Raw genomic sequence first — 24,561 nt, forward strand, 5'->3', positions numbered from 1 at the left:
TCCACCTAGTTACCCCAGAGTAGTCAGTAATATGGAGTCATGAAAGTTTTCTTTTTGAATACATCGATATTTTTACACTAGACGAGGGGGAGTTCGGCAATGATACGCATTAGGCATCTTAATTTGGCTGCAAATTCTCTATCCATGAAATTCGAACCTAAGACCTCTCACTTCTAAGCGAAGAGGAATATAACCAGATCGTAGTATCGAGTGGCTAGTCATGAAAGTTATTTACCATGTCTTTGTGATGACTTACGACTTGTGAGAAATTAACCATGACAATATATGTGAAACAGTTATTAATTAAAAGAAGGATCGATTAATATAAAAAATCCAGCATCATAGGGGTTAATTTACAACTTCAACCAATTTAAGTAGAGATTTTTACGTGTGTTTGGAACACAGGCACATACGCCATATATGTCATTATAACAGTGAAGGGACATTTGGAAAAAAAAAAAAAAAAAAAAAAACTTTCCTCCAATTGTATAGTAACATAGGCGTACTACCCCATATTCCGAACGCATTGAAAATCTCTCCCATTTAAGAAACAAAGTCCCTCTTTGAAAAAAAAAAATTTATGAAAAAAATATATATGAAGCATCTTTTTGTGTTTGTTTCTAAAGTAATGCTACTCTTACCACATTTTTATACTACATTTGTACCACCTCTCTAATAGAGGTAGGGTCTACCAAAAACATGTGAGTTACATTTTTAATAGAAAAGTGGTACAATTATGGTATCGAAAATGTAATAAGAGTAACATTTTTGTTTTTCCAGCTTTTCCAAAACAAAACTTCTTGCAAAACTTGTGCCCTCCCAATGTCCCTATTCCCATAATTTTCCTTGAAGGCTATCTCCAGCCCAAATGTGGGAGATCCCAAACTTTAGTCCTGTATTTTCAAATTTTCACTTATACATATAAGGTTATTACCGTTAAAGTTGATTAAATTGAATTTGAATGGTTGGAGTTTAAAAGAAACAGCTAGCACGCTATCCGAATCAAAACCCATAAGGTACTACAGCCATTGGATCTCAACGGCATGACAATCTAGGTCGTAGAACCCTTGCTTGCTGTGCACTCGCTTGCAGAGAATTCCTCTGCCATCTTGTTGCTGTTGTGTAGAGCCTTGTTTCACGTGATGGAGCATAATTGTGCGGAGCGCTCGACCCACTGGAAACCTTATCCTTCTAGGGGGGATAAGACTCCAAATATAAGGGTGGATTGAAAAAATCGAAAATCGCAAAAAAAAGGAACAAAAAATTGAACCGAGGCTTAAAAAATCGAACCGAATTTGTTGAATCGAACCGAATCAAATCTAGTTAGGTCGATTTCGATTTCTAGAGTTCAAAAACTGAACCAAACCAAACTAAACCGAAGTTTTTCAAAACGACGTGGTTTTGTAAGTATTGTATTAATTAATAATCCTATTCTAGAAACGACATCGTTCTACCCCAAGTGTAACCCTAAGGCCTCCACGCGTATGCCTCTCTCACATTTTCCAGTTCTCACAGCCTGAGCCTCCTCTTTCTCTCTGTTTTCAATCACTCTCTCAAACTCTCTGTCTCTCATTCCCAGCGGTGACCCGCGACCCTTCTCACTCTTAATATCTCACACCTCACCGTCAGTCTCTCATCTCGCTGTCAGCTTCTTCTTGCTGTTTCAAGTCTCGCCAGCAAAAGGTTAGTCTCACACTCTCACTTCTTTGTGCTTTATTTTCTGTTCTGTTCAAATTGGTTATGATTGAACAAATAGTGCCTTTACAGATTTCCAATTATTAATTTTCATTTTCTGTCGATAAAGATTAGAGAAGGATTCATACTTTGCATTTTCTATTAATATGATTTTTTGGGTTTCTTTCTGCAACAAATAGTGGCCTTTACAGATTAGAGAAAGATTTGAGATATTTCAATATATTCTAATTTGAGATTTTTTTGGGAGGGTTTTAGTATTTTGCTCATGCATTAGCGAGCAAATTGTCATTCAAAACTTGAAATGGTTGAGCATTGATCTTGAGAACTTGAAGAAGTATGTGCAAGGCATGGAACTTTGAATGTTTACTTGAATTTATGATCTTAGTTGTAATGTTTATTTTAATTTGAATATTTATTTAAAGTTTGGACTTTGGAATGTTTATTTTGGGTGTGGAAGACTTGAACTTTGATGTTTATTTTAAGTTTGGACTTTTGGAAGATTTGAACTTTGATGTTTATTTAACTTTGGACTTTTGGAAGATTTGAACTTTATGTTTATTTAACTTTGGACTTTAGAAGACTTGATTGTAATTGAACTTTGAATGTTTATTTTCCTTGTCTTTGATTCTATTGGAAATTTGGAATGCTTATTTTATTTGAAATGGGACTTTAAATTTTTATTTTCATTGTCTTTAATTCTATTGGAATGCTTATTTTATCAATTATATTGAAATAGGACTTTGAATTTAACCGAACCGGACCGAAACTGAATCGGAAAAAATTGAACCAAACACAAACCAATAGAAAATTGAATCAAACCAAACCGAACAATAATTTCGGTTCGGTTTTCAGTTTTGGCAAAAAACCGAATTGAACGGAACCGAACCCATTCCTATCCAAATATCCACCCCAAACTCGAAATTCTATTTTTCCCACCCCCAGAATACATCCTTAGAGAGGATTTGGACCCAAATTTTGGGTTTTTTTTTTTTTTTTTTTTTGTTTTTTCCCATTCTTCCGTTGGAGACAGCTTAGTGAATTGTGATTGGTACCTCATCATCAATAATTAACAAAAGCTCAATGACTAGGCTCCAACTAAAATACCCGTAATTGAGTTCAAGTTTACAAAATTATATTTTTGAATGCCTAAATTACCCTAATAACATTGACTTTACTCTGTTACTTGTGAAGATGAATACCACTAGACCGTAGTACTAAGTGGTAGTCTGTTACTTGTTATCTACATTTCTTTTAATTATTTCATTCAATTAAATGTTTTCAAATAGCTTATGTGGATTTGCAAAAGAAAATATTTAAAGGTCATGATTCCAATGCATACTAATAACAAAAATTACATGATATTAGAGCTTTAATTCCTTATATATTTGTTTTCATATTTGTGTAAAATTAAGCATTTTTTGGTTTCTTTTCAAACGATGATAACAAATAAATTAGTATATCCTACAAATATAAAAAAATTTATTTCATTCAAAATTTCAAATATTTTACATATAAATATAAGTAAATTATTTTGCACAACATATATATAATAACAATAAAATTTCCTAGTAAATATATGTAATAATACATACATACACAATAAAAAAATATTGTTTGTTCAAAATTAATTAATTTCCTATATTTTGCAAAAAGAAAATATAAGTAAACTACATGCACACACACATATATAATAATAAGTTACCCCTACAACTAAAGGAATGTTGCCATTTGATTCAAAATTAATTAATTACCTATATTTTACATAAAAATTTAGGTAAATTATTCGCACACGTATGTATAGTAATAACAAAATATATCTTATACATACATGCAAAATAATTTACTTACAATGATTGTCAAACAAATAAAAGAAATAGAACAGAAACAGATGATCATAAGAGAGGTATAAAGTGAATACTTTTGTAATAATAAGGCATTTATTTGCCAGAATTATGGTGAGTAATTAAATTCATTAACATAACTAGGTGTTATGTCACAATTGTAAACATTTGGATTTTGACCGTCTATTTGAAATTTGAATTTGATTTGGATGTTTAAAACGAGATGAATTTTTGTCAAAGAAATAAGCGCTTATCTCTCAACAGCCTTTAAATTTAAGCTGCCAAAAGTGAAGCCAAACCCATGAACAGAACCGCGGCACCAACAGCCACGATCCCACGAGTGCGTGAGGCAGCAGATGGAGCAGGTGACGAGGGTGCAGGCGCTGGAGCACTATCTGACGACGAGTCATCATCAGATGGCTTTGGTGGCGAGGATTTTTCGCCTTTGTCGTCTTTGTCATGCTTTTTCTTTGATGGGGCTGGAGCCTTGTCAGATGATGACTCATCGTCTTCCGACGGACTGGGAGCCCCGTCATCACCTCCTTTCTTGGACTTCGAGGGGCTGGGAGCCTTGGCAGACTTTGGTGATTGGGCGGGGGAAGAGTCGGTGTTCTCGATGTCAGGCACGTCGATGATGGACCCGACTTGGAGAACTGAAATGTTGTAGGGTTGGGAAACAACCGACTTAACAAGGTTGACGTGATTGCCGCCATTATTGTTGCCCTTGTATGCGGATGCAAATGAGATATGGTTGTCTTTCACCGAAACGGTGATGAAACCTTGTTGGTGGCGAGCCTGACCGGTTGATTGGAACATTGTGGTGAGAGTTACAGACTTGTTTGATTTGAAGAGCTTTTTAAGCTTGTCCGTGTCGTAGTAATCCAAGACAACGTGAACGCTCAGGATTTTCTTGGTTAGGTCAGAGGATCCTCCGGAGAGGCCTCCAACGCCGCCATTGTCCACGGCGAGGACGGTGATGGTTTTACGTTTGTTGATCTCGTTAGCTAGCTTTGTCTCGGAGAGGAGGCTGTTGAAGTTGGAGAAGTCCGACTGCTTCTCTAAGATCTTGGTGATGTTGAAGGCTGACGAGGTGGAGAAGAGGAGGAAGAGGGCAAGGAAGAAGGAGGAGAAGAGGATGCCATGTTCCATCTTTCTTCTTTGCTTTTCTTTCTCTCTTCGATGCTTCAGTTGAAAGCTTGGTTTGTTGTGGGGAGGGAGTTTGTGGGATTTATATGGGGACTGAGTTTGATTGCTATAATTAGACAAACAACAAAGTAGGATGTTAGAACTCAAAAGGTTGGGAGTGAATTTCTCATTTGCCCGAATTACGTTTTGGATTAGTTCTAAGTCGCACCTAAAAAATTTGCTCAACTTTTTTTTATTTACTCACGAGAAGCAATCCAAATTTAGGGCATAACATTGCATTATTCTTAATACACTTCAACATACTCTCGTAATGTCCGGGCCCGTGGCTCTAATGGTATAGTGCATTTCCCTCAATGAGTCTACATCGATTTATAGTCGTAGTTTTGACTTCTTTTCTTTTGATGACCAGTAAATTTTGTTTCCACGTGTAACATTATTATATGATGTTAGTGATCTACATGTTGTAGAGCTAGAGTACGAGAAATTAAAACTTAAAGTATAGTATTAGATGTTGAGGTACTAGTTTATGAGTATAGAACTTAAATTGCTTTACCAAAATAGCAGCCACTTGCCACACGTGTGCAGCAATTAACTCTTTTATATTTTTCATTTTTTATAATATATTATTTACTGTTTTTATTTTATTTATTTATTTGTTATTATTTTTTATTAAATTATATTTTGAAAATAATGAACTTACTAACCACTCATAGTCACGTGGTTTTTATTTTTTTGTGTGAATCAATTTTTTTTTTTTAAATCCTAATGAGAAAATGATAATTTGGATATTATGAAGGTTTCACCTTGAGACATCGATCCTTTCACCGTTCTCCAACCTTTTAATCTTGTTGCTGGCTTCAGAGCGGTGCAACATTGAGGAGGGAGAGAGCGAGCGGTCAAATTGAATGGGTAAGCGAGTTTGTGTGCTCCGCCCCTGATGATGCCGAAACCGAGCTTTAAAAAAATCGCATGAAAAAATGTATACTTATTCATAAGAACTTATTTATATATATTTTTTACCAAGTCAAATGCAAAGGCGAAATAGGGTTTCTTATTTTGCGAGATGACTCTTCAAGTACTCTATAGCTCTGTCATTAGTTTTTGATTTTTAACTCATTTTCTTTTGCCATACATGCACTTGCACCCTCAAATTCTCCATGGAGTCTTTTCAATATATTATCAAATTCGCACAATTCAAATTCTCAATGCAAGATGAGTACGTAAGCCCTAAATTTCATTCATATAGTTATTACGGGAAAATTACCATATACCTTATGTAATGTGGTGTAACCACGTAAGTGACGACACCACCATGGCTAAATTTATTTACCTCTCCTTTAAAATCATGCGACGTGTCTATTTGCCACTTTGCAGGGTGGTTCTTATTTATGAGACGCTATTGGTCCCGATTTCTTTTTTAATATTCTTGCTAAAGATGTAAACATTGTTAAAAAGGAGGGTAGACTTAATCTCATAAAGGATTAACAAATAACAATAATGTGAGAGGGTGAGTTTAACCTCATAAAAGATTAATAATAATACGGTTCAAATTCACTTTTAGATGCATTTGATTTAATTAAATCTTTATGAAAAAGAATAACAATTAAAAAAAAACTTACCATTTCCAATCAATTGAACAATAAATTGAATTATTATCCTATTCCTCTTTGTCTCTTCTCAGCTACAGCAAAACTTGCCTTTTTATTTTTTTTTTTAACTTTAATGAAAAGTTTCTGGTACTGTTTACTTTAACGAAAAACCTTATTTTTACACTAAAAAGTCAATCATGATATTATTCACTTTACCCTTTATTTTGTCCTTATTGTTAAAACTCAAAATTTTTCAAGTCCTTTTCATTAGTTTTTTTTTTTTTTTTTTTTTTTTGCTGCTATTGGATTAGTGATCTTATTTTTCTTCCTTTCTGTTGGTAAAGCAGTTGGGTCGTTGATGCAATGGCATCAGTTTATCTGTTGGATCAGTTCTTATTTTTCTTCCTTTCTGTTGGTAAAGCAGTTGGTTCGTTGATGCAATGGCATCGGTTTATCTTCCTTTAAATTTTGGACGCACAAGTTTCACTTTCAATATATTTAGTTTTTCTCTGTTGATCAGTTCTTATTTTTCTTATTTCTCTGTTGATCAGTTCTTATTTATCTTCCTTTCTTTGTTGATCAGTTATTATTTTACTTCCTTCTCCCTTAGTGTAGAAGAAGATTTATTCTCTTTTATAAAAGTGGAGTTGTGCTATAGCTAATGTTCTAAAAGACACTAGACATTAGTCGGACGGCAAGCTGGGGCCTAGGCAGACTAGATGGATTTAAGTAAATTTGTTATATATTTGTATCAATAAGTGCCTATTTTACTTAAAAAACACATAATTGTATTGGGATATTGTTTGGGCCCAAAATAATATTGTTGGGCCAAGCAGCAGGATGTGCTCAGCCCAAGGCTATGACAAATACTATGGGCCGAATGATAAATACCGGGCCAAATGGCAGGGTCGGTCAAATCCTATCCTAAGTTGTCCGGATAAATAGAAAAGGTCGAGGAAGTCCTGGTGTGACCAGGATTCTCGACCGGCAAAGAATAGAGCCTCGAAAAGAGGAAAAGTTCAGAATCCCAGTGAGAGTAGGTTTGTTCGAGTTAAAGTTGAAACGGAACAAGGACTCCCAATCCAGATCTGGATGCAAATCGGTCTCAAGGAATGGGGTGCTATAAATACAAGAAATCATGCAACAGAAAAGGACCTTCAATCCAGCATACAATTGCCCTGCGCAAAACCTCTCAACTACCTTGAGATTTTTTCCTTTTCTTTTTCTGCCGATATACCTTCAGTTTGGATAAACAGCACTGTGGAGGCACCCGGCAAGCACCTTCAGTTTGGATAAACAGCACTGCTGCCGCAGAATCAGTCGATCGAGAAGCACCTTCAGTTTGGATAAACAGCACTGCGTCGAAGCCGACCGATTACCTATCTAAGTCTCAGCCGAGGAGGGTTTTCGAACCCTTGTTGGTAGAGGTCACCTTGCTAGCCTTCTCGGCATAGTCAGGTGTTACGAATTGCGTTACTCGGCGCACTGGACGCCGAGTGATTTTATGATTGGATACTCGCAAGTAAGTTTCAGGGTTCGGCATTCCGACGGCCGAACTACATTTACCATCAAGACATACATCACATTTGAGTACCTGTGTCCATATAGTTTGGTCTCGATTCAACGTGCTTATACTCTCACGAATATAATCACAGTGACCGAATCAAGCTCCGACGATTTGTGAACTCCGTAGAATTAGTAGCCTTGTCTTCAGGCTATAGAACCCAGAGACCGAAAGGGTTCCTTCCTCGGTCGCAATCGCAAGATAAAGAAGTCACCGACGCGCTCAACGTGGCATCAACCAACTTTACTCCTCGACCAAGCTCGGCCGACGAGTTGGCACGCCCCGCATTCAACCGAATGACGTAGTTAGCTTATTAGTTACTCTGCCTGCGCGCCACGTAGGTTTTGTAATTTTTAGAGTCAACAGATATATATATTGCATACAATATAACATACACATTGTAAAGTATTAGAATATATTGAAAACATAGGGAACAAGCATACAATGAGTGTTCAACATAGTATCCAACAAGTTTATTATATTTTATTGAAAAATAAAATGTAAAATGAAAGTTATTGATTTTCTGTCTAAGTGGGAGTTGTGACTTAGGTGGCTTTAGGCGGGTTAGGCGGATGCTTAAGTAGGTCTAAGCACTCTTTCTTAATTTTCAAAACGCCTAGGGACTAATTAGGACGGTGGCCAGCCGCCTAGCTCCTAGGCGAAGATAGATGGGGATTTTTAGAACAGTGGCTATAGTCGAGAAGAGAGGAATAAAAATAGGATAGATAATTAGCCACTTAGTACTAGGTATAGTGGTATTTCTCTTCATTTGTAAGTAAGAGGTCTTAGGTTTGATTCTCGCCAAAAGTGAATTTGAATTATATTATTACTAGCACATTGTGAAGCTAAGCTCACCACAGTTAGTGTAAATAATATCGTTTGTTAAAAAAAAATAATTCAATCAATTAATTGTTAATTGATAGGATATCGAGGAAGGAACAAATGGTAATTTTATTATATAAATCATTTAATTGTTTCTTTTTTTTTATGAATATTAATTAAATGCATAAAGTAGTTACGGTTAGTTAAATAAACACGTGACACAATTTTGGAGGGAGGTACCAATTGAGGGTTAGGGGAGGTTTTGAGCAAAAATACACTCAATTTATGTGTTTTATCCTTCCAAAAAAAAGAAGGAATATGACACACCCCGACTCGGAAAGTCCACTAGAACTTCGAATTGAGCTGTGCTGGCCACCACCCGGAATGTGACATCCCACATCGCCCAGGGGAGTGATCCTTATATGTATATTCCCATCCCTACCTAGCACGAGGCCTTTTGGGAGCTCACTGGCTTCGGGTTCCATGGGAACTCCGAAGTTAAGCGAGTAGCGCACGAGAGCATTCCCAGGATGGGTGACCCATCGGGAAGTTCTCGTGTGAGTTCCCAGAAACAAAACCGTGAGGGCGTGGTCGGGGCCTAAAGCGGACAATATCGTGCTACGGTGGTGGAGCGGGCCCGGGAAGTGGTGCCGCCCAGGCCGGGATGTGACACGGAAGGTGACGAAACCATAGAATGTGATGATGTGTGAAGTGTGAAAAATTTAAATCTAAAAGTGCCTATATACACAACTACGCGGTGAGCAGGTATGGATCTATTTCACATGTGATACAGAGCATAAAACAAGTACAGTGAACAAAGATAATAATTATACCATCAATATATGCCACCAAAACTGGGAGTGCCACATGTCCTCGTTGATACAGAACCATGCTACAAGTACCTGGAGGGGTGTGTCAGTTTGGTATTAGAGCCTAACTCTGGCCGTGGTGTGCCGACGAGGACATCGGGCCCCTAAGTGGGGGTGGATTGTAAGATCCCACATCGCCCAGGGGAGTGATCCTTATATGTATATTCTCATCCCTACCCAGCATGAGGCCTTTTGGGAGCTCACTGGCTTCGGGTTCCATGGGAACTCCGAAGTTAAGCGAGTAGCGTGCGAGAGCACTTCCATAATGGGTGACCCATGGGGAAGTTCTCGTGTGAGTTCCCAGAAACAAAACCGTGAGAGTGTGGTCGGGACCTAAAACGGACAATATTGTGCTACGATGATGGAGTGGGCTTGGAATATGATGGATCCCAGGCCGGGATGTGACAGAATATGTATACTTATCACGTAACTTAATCTGCGCAACACCAAGACCTTACTAACATTGATTCTCCCTTCTCTTCCTCCTCATTCTTTATTATTTTCATGCTTTTTTTTTTAAATTTAGTTGGTACGAAAAATTTAATTGATATGGAAAAATATAAGTTACACCTAATTAATTAGGACATAAAGAATAAACAATCCTATAACATATTTCATATGAATTAATCATATTAAGAAACAAGAGTGGTTACGTATGGAAACAATCTGAAAAGAGCTGCAAGCAGTGTCTCGTAAATTGGTTGTACCTTTTTGATCGGTGTCTTTGTCCTTGGACTCATCCTCTCGCCCTTGTCTGATGCCTTTAAGAAGCAAAAGCAACGTTTTATTGTTAAGTTGAGGAGAAGAAATTTGAAGAAGAAAAGTGACTTGATAAAGTTGGGTAAGCGGCAAAAGCAAATTCCAAACGGCAGCAACCCTAACTTCTACTTGGTTGGGCAGCTCTCAGACATATATGGAAATATCCAGGCTTGCTGAGAGAAAGACCGCTCTGACTACGTACAATTGTGACTATTGCTGTACTTTGCTTCCTCGTATTTGTGCTCTATTCCCTTTATTCATTTCATTAATCCCTGAGGAGCCACTCCCTAATCCCAATTCCCATCGCCATTCCCATCCAATTAATTGGACAGAAGCTCGTGTTATTGTGAAGACTCATAGTTTTAGTAGTATGTTTGTTATTCCTCGTTATTTTGTATATTGGTTTTGTGAATACCGAAACCGAGATTCGAAAATATCACATGAAAAGATGTACTTAAAGGGTATCTGATGCATAATAAAAGGAAAACAACAGCTTCTTACATGAATATATGTTCCATACATTTGCCACGCAAAACCACTATTGCGAACTCTTTAAGATAAATATTTTTCGATCCTACGTTCTCTCTCTTTTTTTTTTTTTTTCATTTCCTCAATGATTGACGACTACTTAAGCAAACAAAAGGGAAGCCAAGCTCATGATCACCACTCCGGCGCCAACAGCCATCTCACGGCGTGAACCAGTGGTAGAGCTTGATGATCCGGCTGGTGCATCAGCAGATGGTGAGGATGCAGATGAAGCATCACCAGAAACAGGTGGGGATGAAACCTCGGAGGAAGGACTGGGAGCATCAGAGGATGATTTCTTTGATGGAGAAGGAGCTGGTGAGGCAGAGGACTTTGGTGAGCTGGCAGGGCTCGAGGCAGCAGAAATGTCAGGAATTTCAATCACATTTGAGATTTGAAGAACTGAAATGTTGAAGGGCTGAGAGACAACGGATTTCACGAGCTTGGCGTTGAGCTTGCTGCCCTTGACAGCTGACCCGAAAGCAAGCCCTCCCTCGTCTATCTTTCCGAGGTTGATGAACCCTTGCTGGTCCTTGGCCTGGCCAGTGGACTGGAGCATTGTGGTTAGGGTTGACACCTTGCTGGAAGTAACTAAATTGGTCAGTTTCTTCTGGTCATAGTAATCCAAAACCACGTGTGCGCTCAGGATCTTCTTGATCACATCTTGGGATTTTCCGGAGATGCTTGAGATGCCTCCATTGTCCACTGCCAACACTGTGATGGTGCTGCGCTTGTTGATCTCGTCTCCGAGCTTGGTCTCCTTGAGATAGTTGGTGAAGCTGCTGAAATCCGACTGCTTCTCGAGAAGCTTGACGATGTCAAAGGCCGAAGCCGAAGAGAAGACAAGGAAGAAGGCAAGGCAGAGGATGACGGAGTCCTTTGCGTTCTCCATCTTTATTGTTTATCTTGCTTTGCCTTATTTCTTGCTTTGGAAGCAATGTTTTATTTTTATTTTCAAGCCCTGGTTTGTGAAGTGGGGATTTGGGAGCTTTATATACAGAGATTTATTGGATAATTAGACGGAAAATTTGGATGGTGGAGCCTAAAGGGTGGGAGTGAATTTCTCTTTGCCATACAAAAAAAAAAGCCGAAGTTTTGACTGGTTAATTAGGCATATTCAACAAAATATTATGAAAAAATAAAAAGGATAGAAGAAAAGATACCAAACAATCACGTGGAAATCACACACATAACATGGCATTCGTTTACTCTTAAAATGCATTAATGATAAAAGAAAAATGTATACACGGAGTCACGGGTGAATCACGTGCAGATTGACATTCGCCTAAGTTAAGAAATAAGCAATCAACTTTTTATAAGTTACACTTGTATTTCTTTTCAGAAACATTCAGTTGATTTGAAAGGATCGTAAATGTGGCACATGTAGCGTTAACTTAGAATACATTAAAAAATAAGCATATTATTTAAGAGAGAGTTCTGAGTTGTTATTTGGGGTTTGAGAGTTGAAGCCTAAGTCAGACAGTTGTTTAGTTACAATATAAACAGAAGGGGGTTGTAGAAAAAAAAAAAACAGAGAGGAGGGTTGGAGAAAGACAGTTAAAACCCCAAAAACTGATCCTCCAAACTTAGTATCTCATGGTTGTCTTCTCCAAATATAATCCCTCTGCATAAAAAAAACCCTTCAGAAGGCTCTTTACCTTCATCAAACAGCCTTCACAATATTCAAATCGAAAACCATGACAACTCACAAAGCCTCCCCCCTGCCCGTCCCCGTCCCCGTCTTTGGTCTACTCCTCGTTTTCATCAGTTCGGCTGTCGCAGACGCCTTGGACGTCCCCGCAGATCTCCAATCCAATATCATTAATCAAATTAATGGACAAGCAGGGACAAAGGCAAATGCACCAAAGAGTGGTGATCCTAGTGCATTAGCCAATTCCTTTAACTCTGCTCCGGCCCCTGGTGGTAAAGACAAGTTGGACAAAATGATTAAGCAATTAAATGGACCAGCGCCAGCAGCAGATGCAGCGAAGAATGGAGATGCTTCAGCAATAACCAACATGTTCAAGTCTGCTCCAGGGCCTGCTGGTGCTGCCGCTGGGGCTGGTGATGCCTTGACGAAAATATTCAAGCGTGGTCCGTCCCCTGAAGCTGCTGGGCAGCAGTCAGCACTACCACCTCCTGAGGATTCTGCTTCGACTCCGCTGGCTTCGAGATTCCTATGCATTGGGATGGTAATGGGGTCCCTCTCATTCTTCGTGGCTTTTTAAAGAAAGAAATTAGTATTATAGCATATAGAGAGAAACGGAGAACAGGGAAGTACGTGGATGATTATCAATCGTTATTCGTTAACGGAAGCAGAAGATCTTACAACGTTGTTGGTCATCTTCATTCCCGAAAACTGAAAGACGGAGACATTGCTGTGCAATGATTTGCAGAAAATTTTATTACTTGCAAAACAATAAGACTTTATTTATCTTTTATTAATTTTGGGTGAAATGATAAAAGGATCTAAAGCTCTTTTCAATAATGCACAATGGAGCATAAAATCACAGAAGATTAGAAATTTGAAATCGAAATATTATGCTGTCAAGGAAGTTCTACTCGATTAAATTCAAGCATTAACAAAAACAATATGTTATCATCAGTAACCTACATTCGCTTGTATGCAACGTCTAATCTTTCGAGCCTTTTCAAAATATATCCAGATCGTTGGCCTCACCAGGTGCAACTATACGATCAAATGTAAAACACCAAATGAACTTGGTTACCCCCCAAAAAGACAGTTACCCCTACTAACAAAAAACTCCTCTGGCATGCCATGTATTACATTGTTCATTTGATCTTCTCAATTATATCGGCAATGACGTCCTCCATGTTCAGCTCCTCCATTTCTGAAAATGGTCGTTCCATGTCCTGCAAAACAAAACCCATAAATGACAACTTCGGAAAAAGTGATTACTTTTCAATAAGCTGATAACATGTTAAAACTGATCATCTTATCTCTGCACCAAAACAAACCCGTTTAATGAAGGTCACCCTCTCTTCATCAGAATAAGTGATTCAAATTATCATCGAAAAATCTTACAGAATATGATGTTTCCTTTTTGTGAAAAGGTAAGCATCCTGTTAAGATTCATCATCAATATGGATTTAAACTAATTCCCATAGCAATTATCATCAATCATTTTTAGCCTTTTTTTTTCAAACTGAAACTTACCTTTCTTGAAAAAACAGTGAGCTATTTTGCTCTCCGATCAAATGTCTTTCAGAATGGAAAAGACTTATTGACAAAACATTATTGCAATTTAAATCTTGTAAGAGTAGAGTAACGTTGGTGTAAGAATTACCAGAAGACTGATGAATGTCTCGCCGCCTTCCTCCCGTATCTCAAAGCATCCTTTTCTTGGCTATTCACAATAAAAGAAGGAAATAGTTACTTTCAATATCCTGTAGGAGGACTGCAAGTCTACAAAAAATCAAATATGGATAACTATCTGTTTGGACCCAAAATTAAATCATCAGCTCATGCAATCAAAGTCGTTGAGTGAGCATAGCTTCCAACTGTCGGATGAAAAATGAAGATAATTTTGTTGTTGTTAAAGGATAATATTATGATTTTTATCATAATAATTATCTTTTAATATAAATTATCTTGGTATATTCTTAAGCAGGATAAATAGGATATGAATTATATCCCTAAGCAAGCGGAACAGTTCAAATTGAGTTGGGATGTCTGGTGTGTAGACGTGTAGATTGGAGGATTTGGATCCTCACAGGATCCTTGGGGATTCTAAGGATCAAGGAACACGGACTATTGATAAAAAATCGTGCGGTCATAATTTTTTCCTTTTTTATATTTTTCATGCAAAACGAGATTTTTTTACTTTTAAAAATATAAAAAACATTTAATTAGAGTCCCACTATTTTTTATCAACGGTTCATGTGCGTTGATCCCTAAAATCCCGAGGAGGGGATCCGATCCAAATCCTGGGTAGGATATGCTGCAAACTGATAATCAAGAATGGGGATCAGGATGCATGCATTGATGGGTTTAAAGGTGATGGGATAGAAGCCTAGGTAGGCTAGGCCCTTGGTCATGATGTGATAATTCCACTAAAGGTGATGAGATAAGAAGCCTAGGTACGATAGGCTTTTGGTCATGATGGGATAAGCTTGGCAAGTTTTTATTTCGTTTGAAAAGTCAGTCAGCTGAAAAATAGGCATTAGCCTATTCAGTTTTTCATTCTGCGAGTTTGAGTTTGAGTTGGCTTCTACGAAATTATTAACCTTGCCAAGCAAAAAGTATGGATGCTATAAATACAGAGTCGCGAGCAACGTTTAAGGCCCCCTCAAATCAATACACAAATTGTCATGCACAAAGTTTCTTAATAACTTTTAAGATTTTATCCTCTTTCCCTTTCTTCCTGCCAATACATTTTCAATTTGGATATACAACAATGTGAAGGCAACTGGCAATATCTTCAATTTGGATAAAGATCACTGAAGCCGAAGAATTAGTCGACCAAGGAGCATCTTCAGTTTAGAAAAACAGCACTGCTTCGAAATTGACCGGTTATTTATCCAAGTCTCGATCGACTAAGATTTTCAAGTTCTTGTTGGTAGAGGTCATCTCATCAACATTCTTGACTTAGCCGACCGAGGAGCATTTTCAATTTGGATAAACAGCACTGCTTCGAGATTGACTGGTTATCCAAGTCTCGATTAACAAGGATTTTCGAGTCCTTGTTGATAGAGGTCATCTCATCATCCTTCTTCATGAAGTGAAGTGTTACAAGTTACTAGGCTCGGCATGTTGAACGCCGAGTTGTTTTATGATTGGATATTCACAAGTACACTTTAGAGTTGGGCATTCCGACAACCAAACTACATGTGCCCATATTGTCTGGTGTCAATTCGACGTGCTTATACTCTCATGAATATAATCACCGTGATCGAACCCGACGCCAACGATTTGTGAACTTCGTAGAACTAGCAGCCTTATCTTCAAGCTCTAGAACCCGAAGGCTGAGACATGTTCCTTCCTCGACCGCAGTTGCAAGATCAAGAAGTCAACAGCGCGCCCAACACTACATCAATATATTTTACTACGCGGCCGAACTTGGCCGACGAGTTGGCAAGTTCCGCACACAACCGAATGACGTAGTTAGCTTATTAATTACTCGGTTTGTGCGCCACATTGGCTTAGTAATTTTTAAGGTCAACACTATCAAACAATGTTTATCCCCTTATACTTTATGGTTTCGACGATCACTTGTAAACGTACTCATTTCAAATACATAAAACTAATGTTTTGGGTTTTTCTACTAATTCAGCGTTACTATCATGTTTCCATCCAAATAAGCTCGAATCCATGGAAAACATTAATATCCTTAAATAAGTATACCTTATCAGGGTTTAGTAGAACTTTGATGCCAGGAACACCTTTCTCCAAACTATCTTTCACCTCATCAGCTCTTGTCTTGAATGACTTGCATTGCCTGCTAGAGAAATGAAACAAATCAGTTAATAAGGATGCTATGATGAAACTGCAGGTACGTAGCAAAAGCCAAACTACCAAACAAAGAAAAAAACACCAATATGGCAGCCTAGTACACAGAAATCTTGGTAATGTTGGGGGAATGGGGAATCCATGCGTACACAATAAAAACCAAGGACTAACCGCTTAAAAAACAATCGTCACAATCTTAAAAAACAAAAAAGGCGGCGGATTGCGCAAGACTTTAACTAATGTGGGATTTGGGAGAGCAAGACTTGCACGATAATAACACTGTTTCTAAAAGAGGCTGTTTTCGCAATCCAAACCTGCGACTAACGAGTCGCTTGGGCCACTTCATAACCAACAAATAGTTTTCATTTTCCAAATGGGAGCAAAGGTTCCATAAACTTTTATCCAGCAATGAAACTACTCCAACAATATAAAATGTAACGGCTGGATTGTGATACATATACCAAAAGCCTCTCTCAAAACTACAATCACTTATTCCAGAAACTGATGGAATCAAAAGCCTCTCTCAAAAGAATGTACTATAGTTTGATTCAATCACAAAGAATCCACTACACTCCTGCAACACCAGTTCATGCTTTCTAGATACAAAGTTAAACCACTCGCCCCTCGAATAGCTATTATAACAGAAAGTCAAAATGCTCCAAGGCTCAAAGCCAATATCATAATCTGAACGAAAAAAAAAATATATAAATAAATAAACAAGAAGCACAATTATGCGAAACAATATTTTCTTGCATATCCCAAAAGTTTCTCGGCAAACAAACAGGATCAAAGAAAGATAGAGGGATAAAATTGGCTCACCAGTGCTCAATCACAATGGTCCTCTTGTCCCACTCGTTGCCAGTATGCTTCGTTGCTTCTCCGTCGTCCTCCACTTTCTCTTTCCCTTTCGCGTTCTTGTCCTCCAGTTTCTCTTTCCCTTTCTCGTTCTTGTTCTCCGCTTCGGCCTCTGCCTCGCTCTCGACGGAGTTCTCCTTCTCTTCCTTCACAGCCTCCCCTTCCGCTTCTTCCGCCGCCGGCTTCACTTTCTTGGCCGGCTCCTTCTTCTTCTGAGCTCCCTTGGCCTTCTTCCTCGCCGGCGCCACTGGCCGGGGCTCAGCCGAGCTCCCACTGGCAGCTGTCTGAGTCAAACTCCGGGTCACTCGCTGAGCGGATCCCCCCCGAGCGGTGTCCCTAGCCACCAGCGCCTCCAACTGGGCCCCGACCCTTGCCACCTGCTCTTTCTCTTGCGCAGTCAGCTTGCGTTTCCTCGGGGCCATTCCAACAAAATCCAGAAACCTTAGCACGCTAAGGTAGCTCCGATCGAGAGAGAGAGAGAGAGAAAGAGAGAGAGAGGGAGAGAGATGAAACGCTGCGTCTTAGCTTCTCGCACGAGCAACGAAACGCGAAAACTGACTGAGTGAATCGCTCTGGCTCAGCCTGGTGCCGTTTTGTACTTCTTGGTTCGGAGATAATATTTCAGTTTCCCGCGCTTTTGCTGATCGTGGATTTTAACAGACGGTGGGGAAGTGTTTATGGGGTAATGGATGAGTATGGGCCGTCGATTGAAGAGCGAGTACGGCGTCGCACTGGGTTGTGACTTTGTGATGGGAATTGACAAGGCCTTTCCAGGTCAACCACGTGTACACAATTCCTCGCTCTCCCGGACAGTTAAGGCCATTTCCATCCAATTCGGCCTTAGAAGGCCGTTGCCGTATGATGGAAAATAACCTGAAATGATACGAAAACCATATCCAATTGATGGCTAGATCAAATGATTTGTGGGCACCATCTGGTCAAAAAACGGAGAAAAGGGCCAATTGGCTGGCCCAACCTAGCCAGCCCGGGGGGAGCATTTGTTGACGTCAGCTAATCGTTATATTTGATTTTTTTTTTTTTACAAAATTAAAAAAAAAAATTTAAAAATTCTTTTTTTTTTTCTATAACTTCCTAAGCCATTAAACAATATTAACAACATTAAACAATATTAAACAACAATAAATAACATTAAGTAACATTAAACAACATAACATCCAAGACGTAAAGTTATTGAGATTCCATCTCGAAAAATTATTGACAATCCATAACGTAAAATTATTGAGGTAATTTAATTTAAATAACCATAGTAATTCAATTAAAATAATAAATTATGTTTGGCCCTTTGGCCCCTTCGGTTGGAGATGGTTTTTTGTCATAGGGCTATGTTTGGCCTATGGCCCTCTGGTCCCTCAATTGAAGATGTTAAGAAAAATGGTTTGATACTATTAATTAAAATATTAATTTCTTAGAGGGTTATAGGGCCATAAACTCTCTTTGGCCCTTTTTCGGTTAGAGATGGTCAATGTGACTAGCACACGGAATGGTACACTACTTGTCACTATACAAATAGTGGGATATGTGTGTTAAAAATTTAATAACTTTAAAAATAAAATTTCACACCACTTACATAAAAACATGTGGTTTACCACTCGTTTTCTTGTCACAATAAAAAATTCTTAGTTAAGTGGGGTCGTCCTCGCACAATACGAATATGCTTACGGCTCACCAAGAGATTATTGTTTTTCTTAAAAAAAAATTTATAATTAGCAAGAATATACATATTTTGATTTTTTATTTATAAATAATTCGTTTTTATTATGTCGTTATTATATTATTGTTGTGTTTGTTTAGTGCTATCTTTTGTGGACAATACATGATAAATATGTTGTCATTATTGAAAATGATATTTTTGTAAACCAAATGACAAAATATACTTATGTAGCTATTTTCCCTAAAATTTATTGCATTTTGGTTCTTAGTCGTCGGTATGGCATTTTTTTTATAAGCTTTTGAGAATTTTTTTATATTCGTTTGCTTGCAAAGGGTGTAAGTAGGCGAGTATCAAGCATTACAACAGACAGAACGACTACAAACCCAAAAAAAAAAAGTCACCACTATTAGCCTATTGGTCTGTCTTTTCGTGGACTATGGGTGGAGATAACTGGGGAGAGAGAAATGTGTGTCGAAGTCAGTCTCTGTTTTTAAGTGCAAAGGCTAATTGGATTATTGGAATTATGACTTCGAATCATAGCTTCGAAAATCAGGTGAAAAATGTACTTAAGGTGTCTGATGCATTCTGAAAAGAATAATGTTAAGGAAATCAACTCATTTGTGTCCTTAATAAGGAATAAACATATTAGTTAATACTCACGTGATAGTTCAATAATCAACAATTACATCATTTTGTTTATAAAATTTATTTTAGAATTTTGATCTTACTAACATTACCCTTTTGAAAAAACAAAAAAATTAAGAAAAAACAGTCATGGTCATTCACGAGAATGGGAAGGAAAAAAATGTTACCTCTATTAGCCTATTAGTCTATCTTATTGTTTGGTCAAAGCCTGTTTTTTTTCTTTTGAACAATCGATATTATCTACATTAAGAGGAAGGGTATGGGCTTAGCCTCACAATGGACTAGCAATAATGTAGTTCAAATTCGCTTTGACGAGAATCGAACTTATAATCTCTCATTTACAAATTTTCAAATCCTCTATCAGTCAAAATGTTGTGCGGAAGCGTCAAGTATGAAACCAATAAGCTAATTTGGCAAAATATGACAAGACAAATAATCTAAAATGACATAAGGATTTATAATTGATCAGCGTAAGCCTACGTCCAATTCATAGACGACAAGAAAATTCCACTAATATCAAAATGAAAATTACAAATAGAGTTCAACTCTCAGACCTCAAATTCCACATACACACAATAACCTTCACTCGTACAAAGAACAAATAGAGAAGATAAAAACTTATACGAATTCACTTCTTTCCCAAAAGCACAAATTGTAGCACCGTTATCTTTGATTGAGTGATTACTAACGAAGGAGGAGAGCAGCGGCTCTTCTTCAAATGGGAGAGCTGAATGCTCTCTCCTCTGCTCTCTGCACCGAGAAAAAAATAGGCTACACTCTCTCTCCTTCTCCCCGTTTCTCTCTCTGCTTCCTCAATCAGAAGGTAACCTATTCCCCAAAACAAGGAAGAGGCATATCATGATGTCCCTAGCCTATACCTTTTCCCCAAAAGAAGAAAGAGGCATCATCATTTGCTAACAAACATCATCATTGCTGCCTTTTACTATTAGCCACAAAAGCCATGCCAACTATACTAAAACTACACCTCTCTCTGACTCTCACTCAGCCTTTCTTGGTCTCCCTCATGTAATTATCTCTTTCTTTCTCACCACAAATTATTGGTAGTTTTTCTTTAATGAACACTTATTTGTACATTCATTGTGAATAAGCCATATCGGCCACATCGTAGTTTTATTGTGGGCCAGGAGACCTCTAATCATGGTAGACTACCATATATGGTTAAATAGCAATTAGAGCCAAGGATGGTTAACTAGGTATCAGGACTTTTGAGGAAGCATGGCAAAAGGAGTTTGAAGGATTACCATCTTCATACAGGCCAATGAGATTTTAAGTTAGAATAATTTTGTTGATATAGATAACTTTTCTTTATTAGGTCCAGATTTGTATGTTTAATTTAGTGGTTACGTTGAATTGAGTAGTGAATCTAAATATCTCATTTTGATTTAATGGCTCTGACTATATGATCATCTGGTGATGATGATTAATATTATGATGGACGTACATGTTAAAAAAAATTATGAATTTAACATGATTCAGTTACAACTTTTTCTTACGTATATACGGTCTCACTTCAGATTGCTGAAGCAGCTAAGAATCATTCCATGCACTTTTCTGAGATCGGGCAAATCATGGTGGACACAAAGGCGCTACTTTCAACAATTACTTAGGCTACTCTATCCCATACCCATCGCCAAGCAAACAATATCGCACGTAGGGCTTGCCCGTTTTGGTCTCTTGGTGAGTCATGCGTGTGATTGGGATGATCACCCTCCAACTTTAATTTTGGATTTAATTATTGATGAGAGTATGGAGCCAATGGCCTTGTAACAAACCAATGTAATGACTCTATCAATGAATTTGTAATACTTTGAAATTTTTAAAATATGTGATTATGTGGAATTTTTTTTCAGAAAGTGAAACGACTAAAATGTCCCTCGTTGACTAAATGTAATTATACAAGGACGTATTTTAACCTTATATATTTTATCGTATTTATTGGCATATTTGAATAGAGCTCAATCTCACGAACACGTAAGCACAAACCGTTTGTGAAACGAAGTTATAACAAATAAGATATGAACAAGTGAAGTTAGGGTTGAAATGGTCATTGGATTTCTCCAGATAATTATGAGGTGCCACGTGTGTGGCATTAGCTAGGAGAGAGAGAGAGCACTGCCCAATCAGAAAACAAGGAAGGAGGGAAAGGAGAGAACAAGGAAATGAGGGAGAGAACCGGGTCCTCCCTTTGACTCGCGTGACCCAACCCGTTTCCTTTCTTCTCTGGTGGTTTTCGTCGGTTTTTCGGCGAACCACATCAATCAAACCTTGGGAAATCACTGCATGGCCTTCCCTCTACCTAATCCACCCCAAATTTCATACAAAATTGGCCTTGAAACTTCCGGAGTTGTCGTTCGTGCACCTGTCCCCAATGGAAGAATGAGGACTCCATTTTTTTCTCCCTCCATAGAGCGTATGAATTTCCTGAAATGTATATAGACCAAAAGAGGGAATGCAAGGATAGGAATAGGAATTATAGTACCATTGGAAGAAGAGGCGCCTGTGGGAACATCTCTACTGACAAACCATTTCAATAGTGCGGGTGCTACCGTGCCACAAGGCATGACCATGGAAATAATTAAAAAGAGAAAGTTATGTAGTAATAGATGCGGAACCCTAGTTTCGCCTGCTTGTTCCCCCGGGGATGGAATGGCATAATCACAAGATGGGAGGGAAAATGCGGGTGCATTAGATGCTTCATTTGTTTCTGTTCGCTCGCCCACAGATGAATTCGGAGATGCGGATCGCCTTCCTTTAGTCAGTCTTAACAAGTCAATGGGAAGGAGATGGGTTGCCAGTAGCTTCCCTTGCCGGTTCAGGAACGACGAAACGCCCGTTAGCCTGCAAAAAGATGGAAAGCCTTTCGATTGCTTTGGGTAGCTCGGATCTCATTCATAAGACTCAAAATAGGTTGACTCGCCAACACATGCGTTCTCCTTCTTGTTGAAAGGGAAGATGATCCTTATATGCGTGGAGACCGATACACCGTCAACTCCAGCTCGGCGCTTATAATAAGAGAAATAAATCACGCAGACTCAAGCTATCAAACAAAAGACTTTTTATAATATATTTTAGGTCGATCATGGATTCAAACTATAACAAAGAAGACTTATAGTCAATCTGATCCGGGACTGAGATGCAAAGACAAAGGAATACGGTAGAAGGAGTACAACAAGTAATCAAAGGAATGCAGGCGTTGGTAAGCGTATAGGGGCTAGAAAGAGAAGCTAAGGTCGGTAGACAGAACATGCGGCGGGTTTAAGAACGGCGATCGGCCAATTTCGAAAGCCTCACCGTCAACCACCGCCACAAATAGACTCTCCTCAACCTCAGGAACAAAGCCCATGCATTGGTTAGGGCGTCGGAGCTGTTTTGGAGTCGAATCAAGAACACCCAATTTCAAGGGTTTTCGGCGAGTTTGAGTGAAATTGGGGGTTTTCCCGGCCAAATTGGACTTCGGCCCAGGTATAAAAATAGCTCCACTCGTTGGGATCTTCTTTTCTGTAAATTTTGAGAATTTTTTTGAAATAGTTGAATTTTCAAGCTAGCCGGGACGGCCAACCATCAACAGGGGCGGCGTGTGCGGCGGCGTGTGGCCAGAATGTCGTCATTGTTATGTTTAAGCTAAATTAGATGCCTTGAAGTCAGTCTCGATATTTGTATGATGTAGGTTAATCGTTCGAACCTAAATTCATTACGATACCGTACTTGATCAATTTGTGAATCAACGATCCAACTGTTGGATCATCACCAAACTTTGATACACTGTAATACGTAATATTTGAGGATCTTAGGAACTTACGGATCAGAAATCCGATGTACGAATCTTCCTGAATTAGAATTGTAAGTTCGTAAAATAAAATGTCGACTGCCACTTGATTTCGTAATTGGCCGAGATCTGACCGTTTGATCATAATGAAATTTTAGTATGTTGTTCTAGAAGCGTAAGACGAACTACAAATGACTTGATCCATTCGTTTATGGTACGTAGGCAATCTAATCAGGATGTTAGATGTATCCATAAACTAAACAAAATGATTTTTTTTTTGGTGTGGTTAGTTAGAATTATAATTAACCATTATTTTTATTGTGGCCTACTTGTGTGTTTGGCTTCCGAATTAAAAATTTTGGGATGTTACAGAATCTACTATCGTTTCTTTGAAAAAAAAAAGGTTTAGGGTTTTTTTTTGTTTAGATGACGCAATATTGTTCAACTTATTTTCATTGTTATCATCAATAGTTCAAATCACATAGATTTTTTGTTCTCTCACTTCCACTAAAATTGTCATTTATTATTTACTTTTAAAAACTTCCATTTTTCCAATTTGTAACAGCAAAATGAAAACGCCTACATATGAGGGAAAAAAGGGGAAGTTTTGAAGCGCCGCTTAATAAAGAAGGAAGTTCTACAGCTAATTAGTATATAAGGACTTAGAAATTTTGGACAATGAGCAGTTTATACTACTGTTAACTTGCAAAATTTATCACCCTTTGACATATATTTTGTTCCTTAATTATTGTAAATAAAGTTGTAAATAAATTTCTAAATGTATGTAAATAGTATTGTCTATGGTATATATATTTTTAGAACTTTCAACATATTTTTTGCAGTTTGAAAATCTGCACCATTGCGAGGGCAACTTTTGCTAATGAAAGCTATATTTTTCCTAAGCTAATTTACATAATTGTCACATTATCCAAATCTTCTCATATCAAAGTTTGGTGAAAAGATTAACAAATTGGGACAAAGCATTATCCATTATCCAATGAAAACGTGTCTCTGTGTTTATGTGTGAGAGAGAACAACTTATCCAATCAGAGAACGCAAGCACTGTTACAACCGTTTGATTGGTTTTGATTGGAAATGAGTGACATGAGGAGGTCCCCCACGTGAGGGGGAGAAAGATCAAAACCGCAAGATGTGAAGGGGTTCGCGCGGACATGGGACAGTAAGATGTCACATGCCACGTGTCATAATGGGATTGTTGATTCACTTGAGCTTTTCATTTGACATGGTGCGTGTGCACGTGCATGCATGGCACTGCCTTTTCATCCAAGAAACGAATTTGATGTTTGTGTGGTTTACTGGGA

General features: G+C 38.2%; 3 protein-coding genes across 6 annotated transcripts; all 3 read right to left on the reverse strand.

Annotated features, from left to right (window-relative positions):
• Window positions 1-3,527: 3,527 nt before the first annotated feature.
• On the reverse strand, window positions 3,528-5,081 carry LOC103953567 (fasciclin-like arabinogalactan protein 14). Its single transcript, XM_009365325.3, has one exon. It carries the CDS (start codon window positions 4,683-4,685, stop codon window positions 3,810-3,812), a length of 876 nt encoding a protein of 291 aa, XP_009363600.2. The 5' UTR covers window positions 4,686-5,081; the 3' UTR covers window positions 3,528-3,809.
• Window positions 5,082-10,736: 5,655 nt separating this feature from the next.
• Window positions 10,737-11,792, reverse strand: LOC103953566 (fasciclin-like arabinogalactan protein 14). Its single transcript, XM_009365324.3, has one exon. It carries the CDS (start codon window positions 11,700-11,702, stop codon window positions 10,914-10,916), a length of 789 nt encoding a protein of 262 aa, XP_009363599.1. The 5' UTR covers window positions 11,703-11,792; the 3' UTR covers window positions 10,737-10,913.
• Window positions 11,793-12,888: 1,096 nt separating this feature from the next.
• Window positions 12,889-17,837, reverse strand: LOC103953652. 4 transcript variants are annotated; one of them, XR_007257628.1, is made up of 6 exons: window positions 17,100-17,837; window positions 16,176-16,272; window positions 14,119-14,178; window positions 13,425-13,684; window positions 13,140-13,188; window positions 12,889-13,030 (listed from the first exon to the last, which is right to left on the reverse strand). XR_007257628.1 is itself a non-coding variant. In XM_048582315.1 (4 exons), the coding sequence occupies exons 1-4, from the start codon at window positions 17,555-17,557 to the stop codon at window positions 13,604-13,606; spliced, it is 693 nt and encodes a 230-aa protein (XP_048438272.1). In that variant the 5' UTR covers window positions 17,558-17,837; the 3' UTR covers window positions 13,328-13,603. The 4 variants fall into 4 exon arrangements, 2 of the variants coding, with proteins under 2 accessions (XP_048438272.1, XP_048438265.1); XR_007257629.1 differs by lacking the exon at window positions 13,140-13,188 and having other exon boundaries at window positions 12,898-13,030; XM_048582315.1 differs by lacking the exons at window positions 12,889-13,030; window positions 13,140-13,188 and having other exon boundaries at window positions 13,328-13,684; window positions 16,176-16,269.
• Window positions 17,838-24,561: the final 6,724 nt, after the last annotated feature.

This window comes from the organism of the source record quoted next, unplaced genomic scaffold, assembly GCF_019419815.1.
Source record: "Pyrus x bretschneideri cultivar Hongxiangsu unplaced genomic scaffold, Pyrus_bretschneideri_v1 Contig1, whole genome shotgun sequence".
Classification (NCBI taxonomy): Eukaryota; Viridiplantae; Streptophyta; class Magnoliopsida; order Rosales; family Rosaceae; genus Pyrus; species Pyrus x bretschneideri.

Coding starts and splice junctions, on each gene's coding strand:
- LOC103953567 (XM_009365325.3), bottom strand. CDS start 4,685: ATGGAACATGGCATCCTCTTCTCCTCCTTCTTCCTTGCCCTCTTCCTC.
- LOC103953566 (XM_009365324.3), bottom strand. CDS start 11,702: ATGGAGAACGCAAAGGACTCCGTCATCCTCTGCCTTGCCTTCTTCCTT.
- LOC103953652 (XM_048582308.1), bottom strand. CDS start 17,557: ATGGCCCCGAGGAAACGCAAGCTGACTGCGCAAGAGAAAGAGCAGGTG. Junction 16,273..17,099: donor ACCATTGTGATTGAGCACTG/GTGAGCCAATTT, acceptor TCATTTCTCTAG/CAGGCAATGCAAGTCATTCA. Junction 14,179..16,175: donor TTCTACTAAACCCTGATAAG/GTATACTTATTT, acceptor TATTGTGAATAG/CCAAGAAAAGGATGCTTTGA.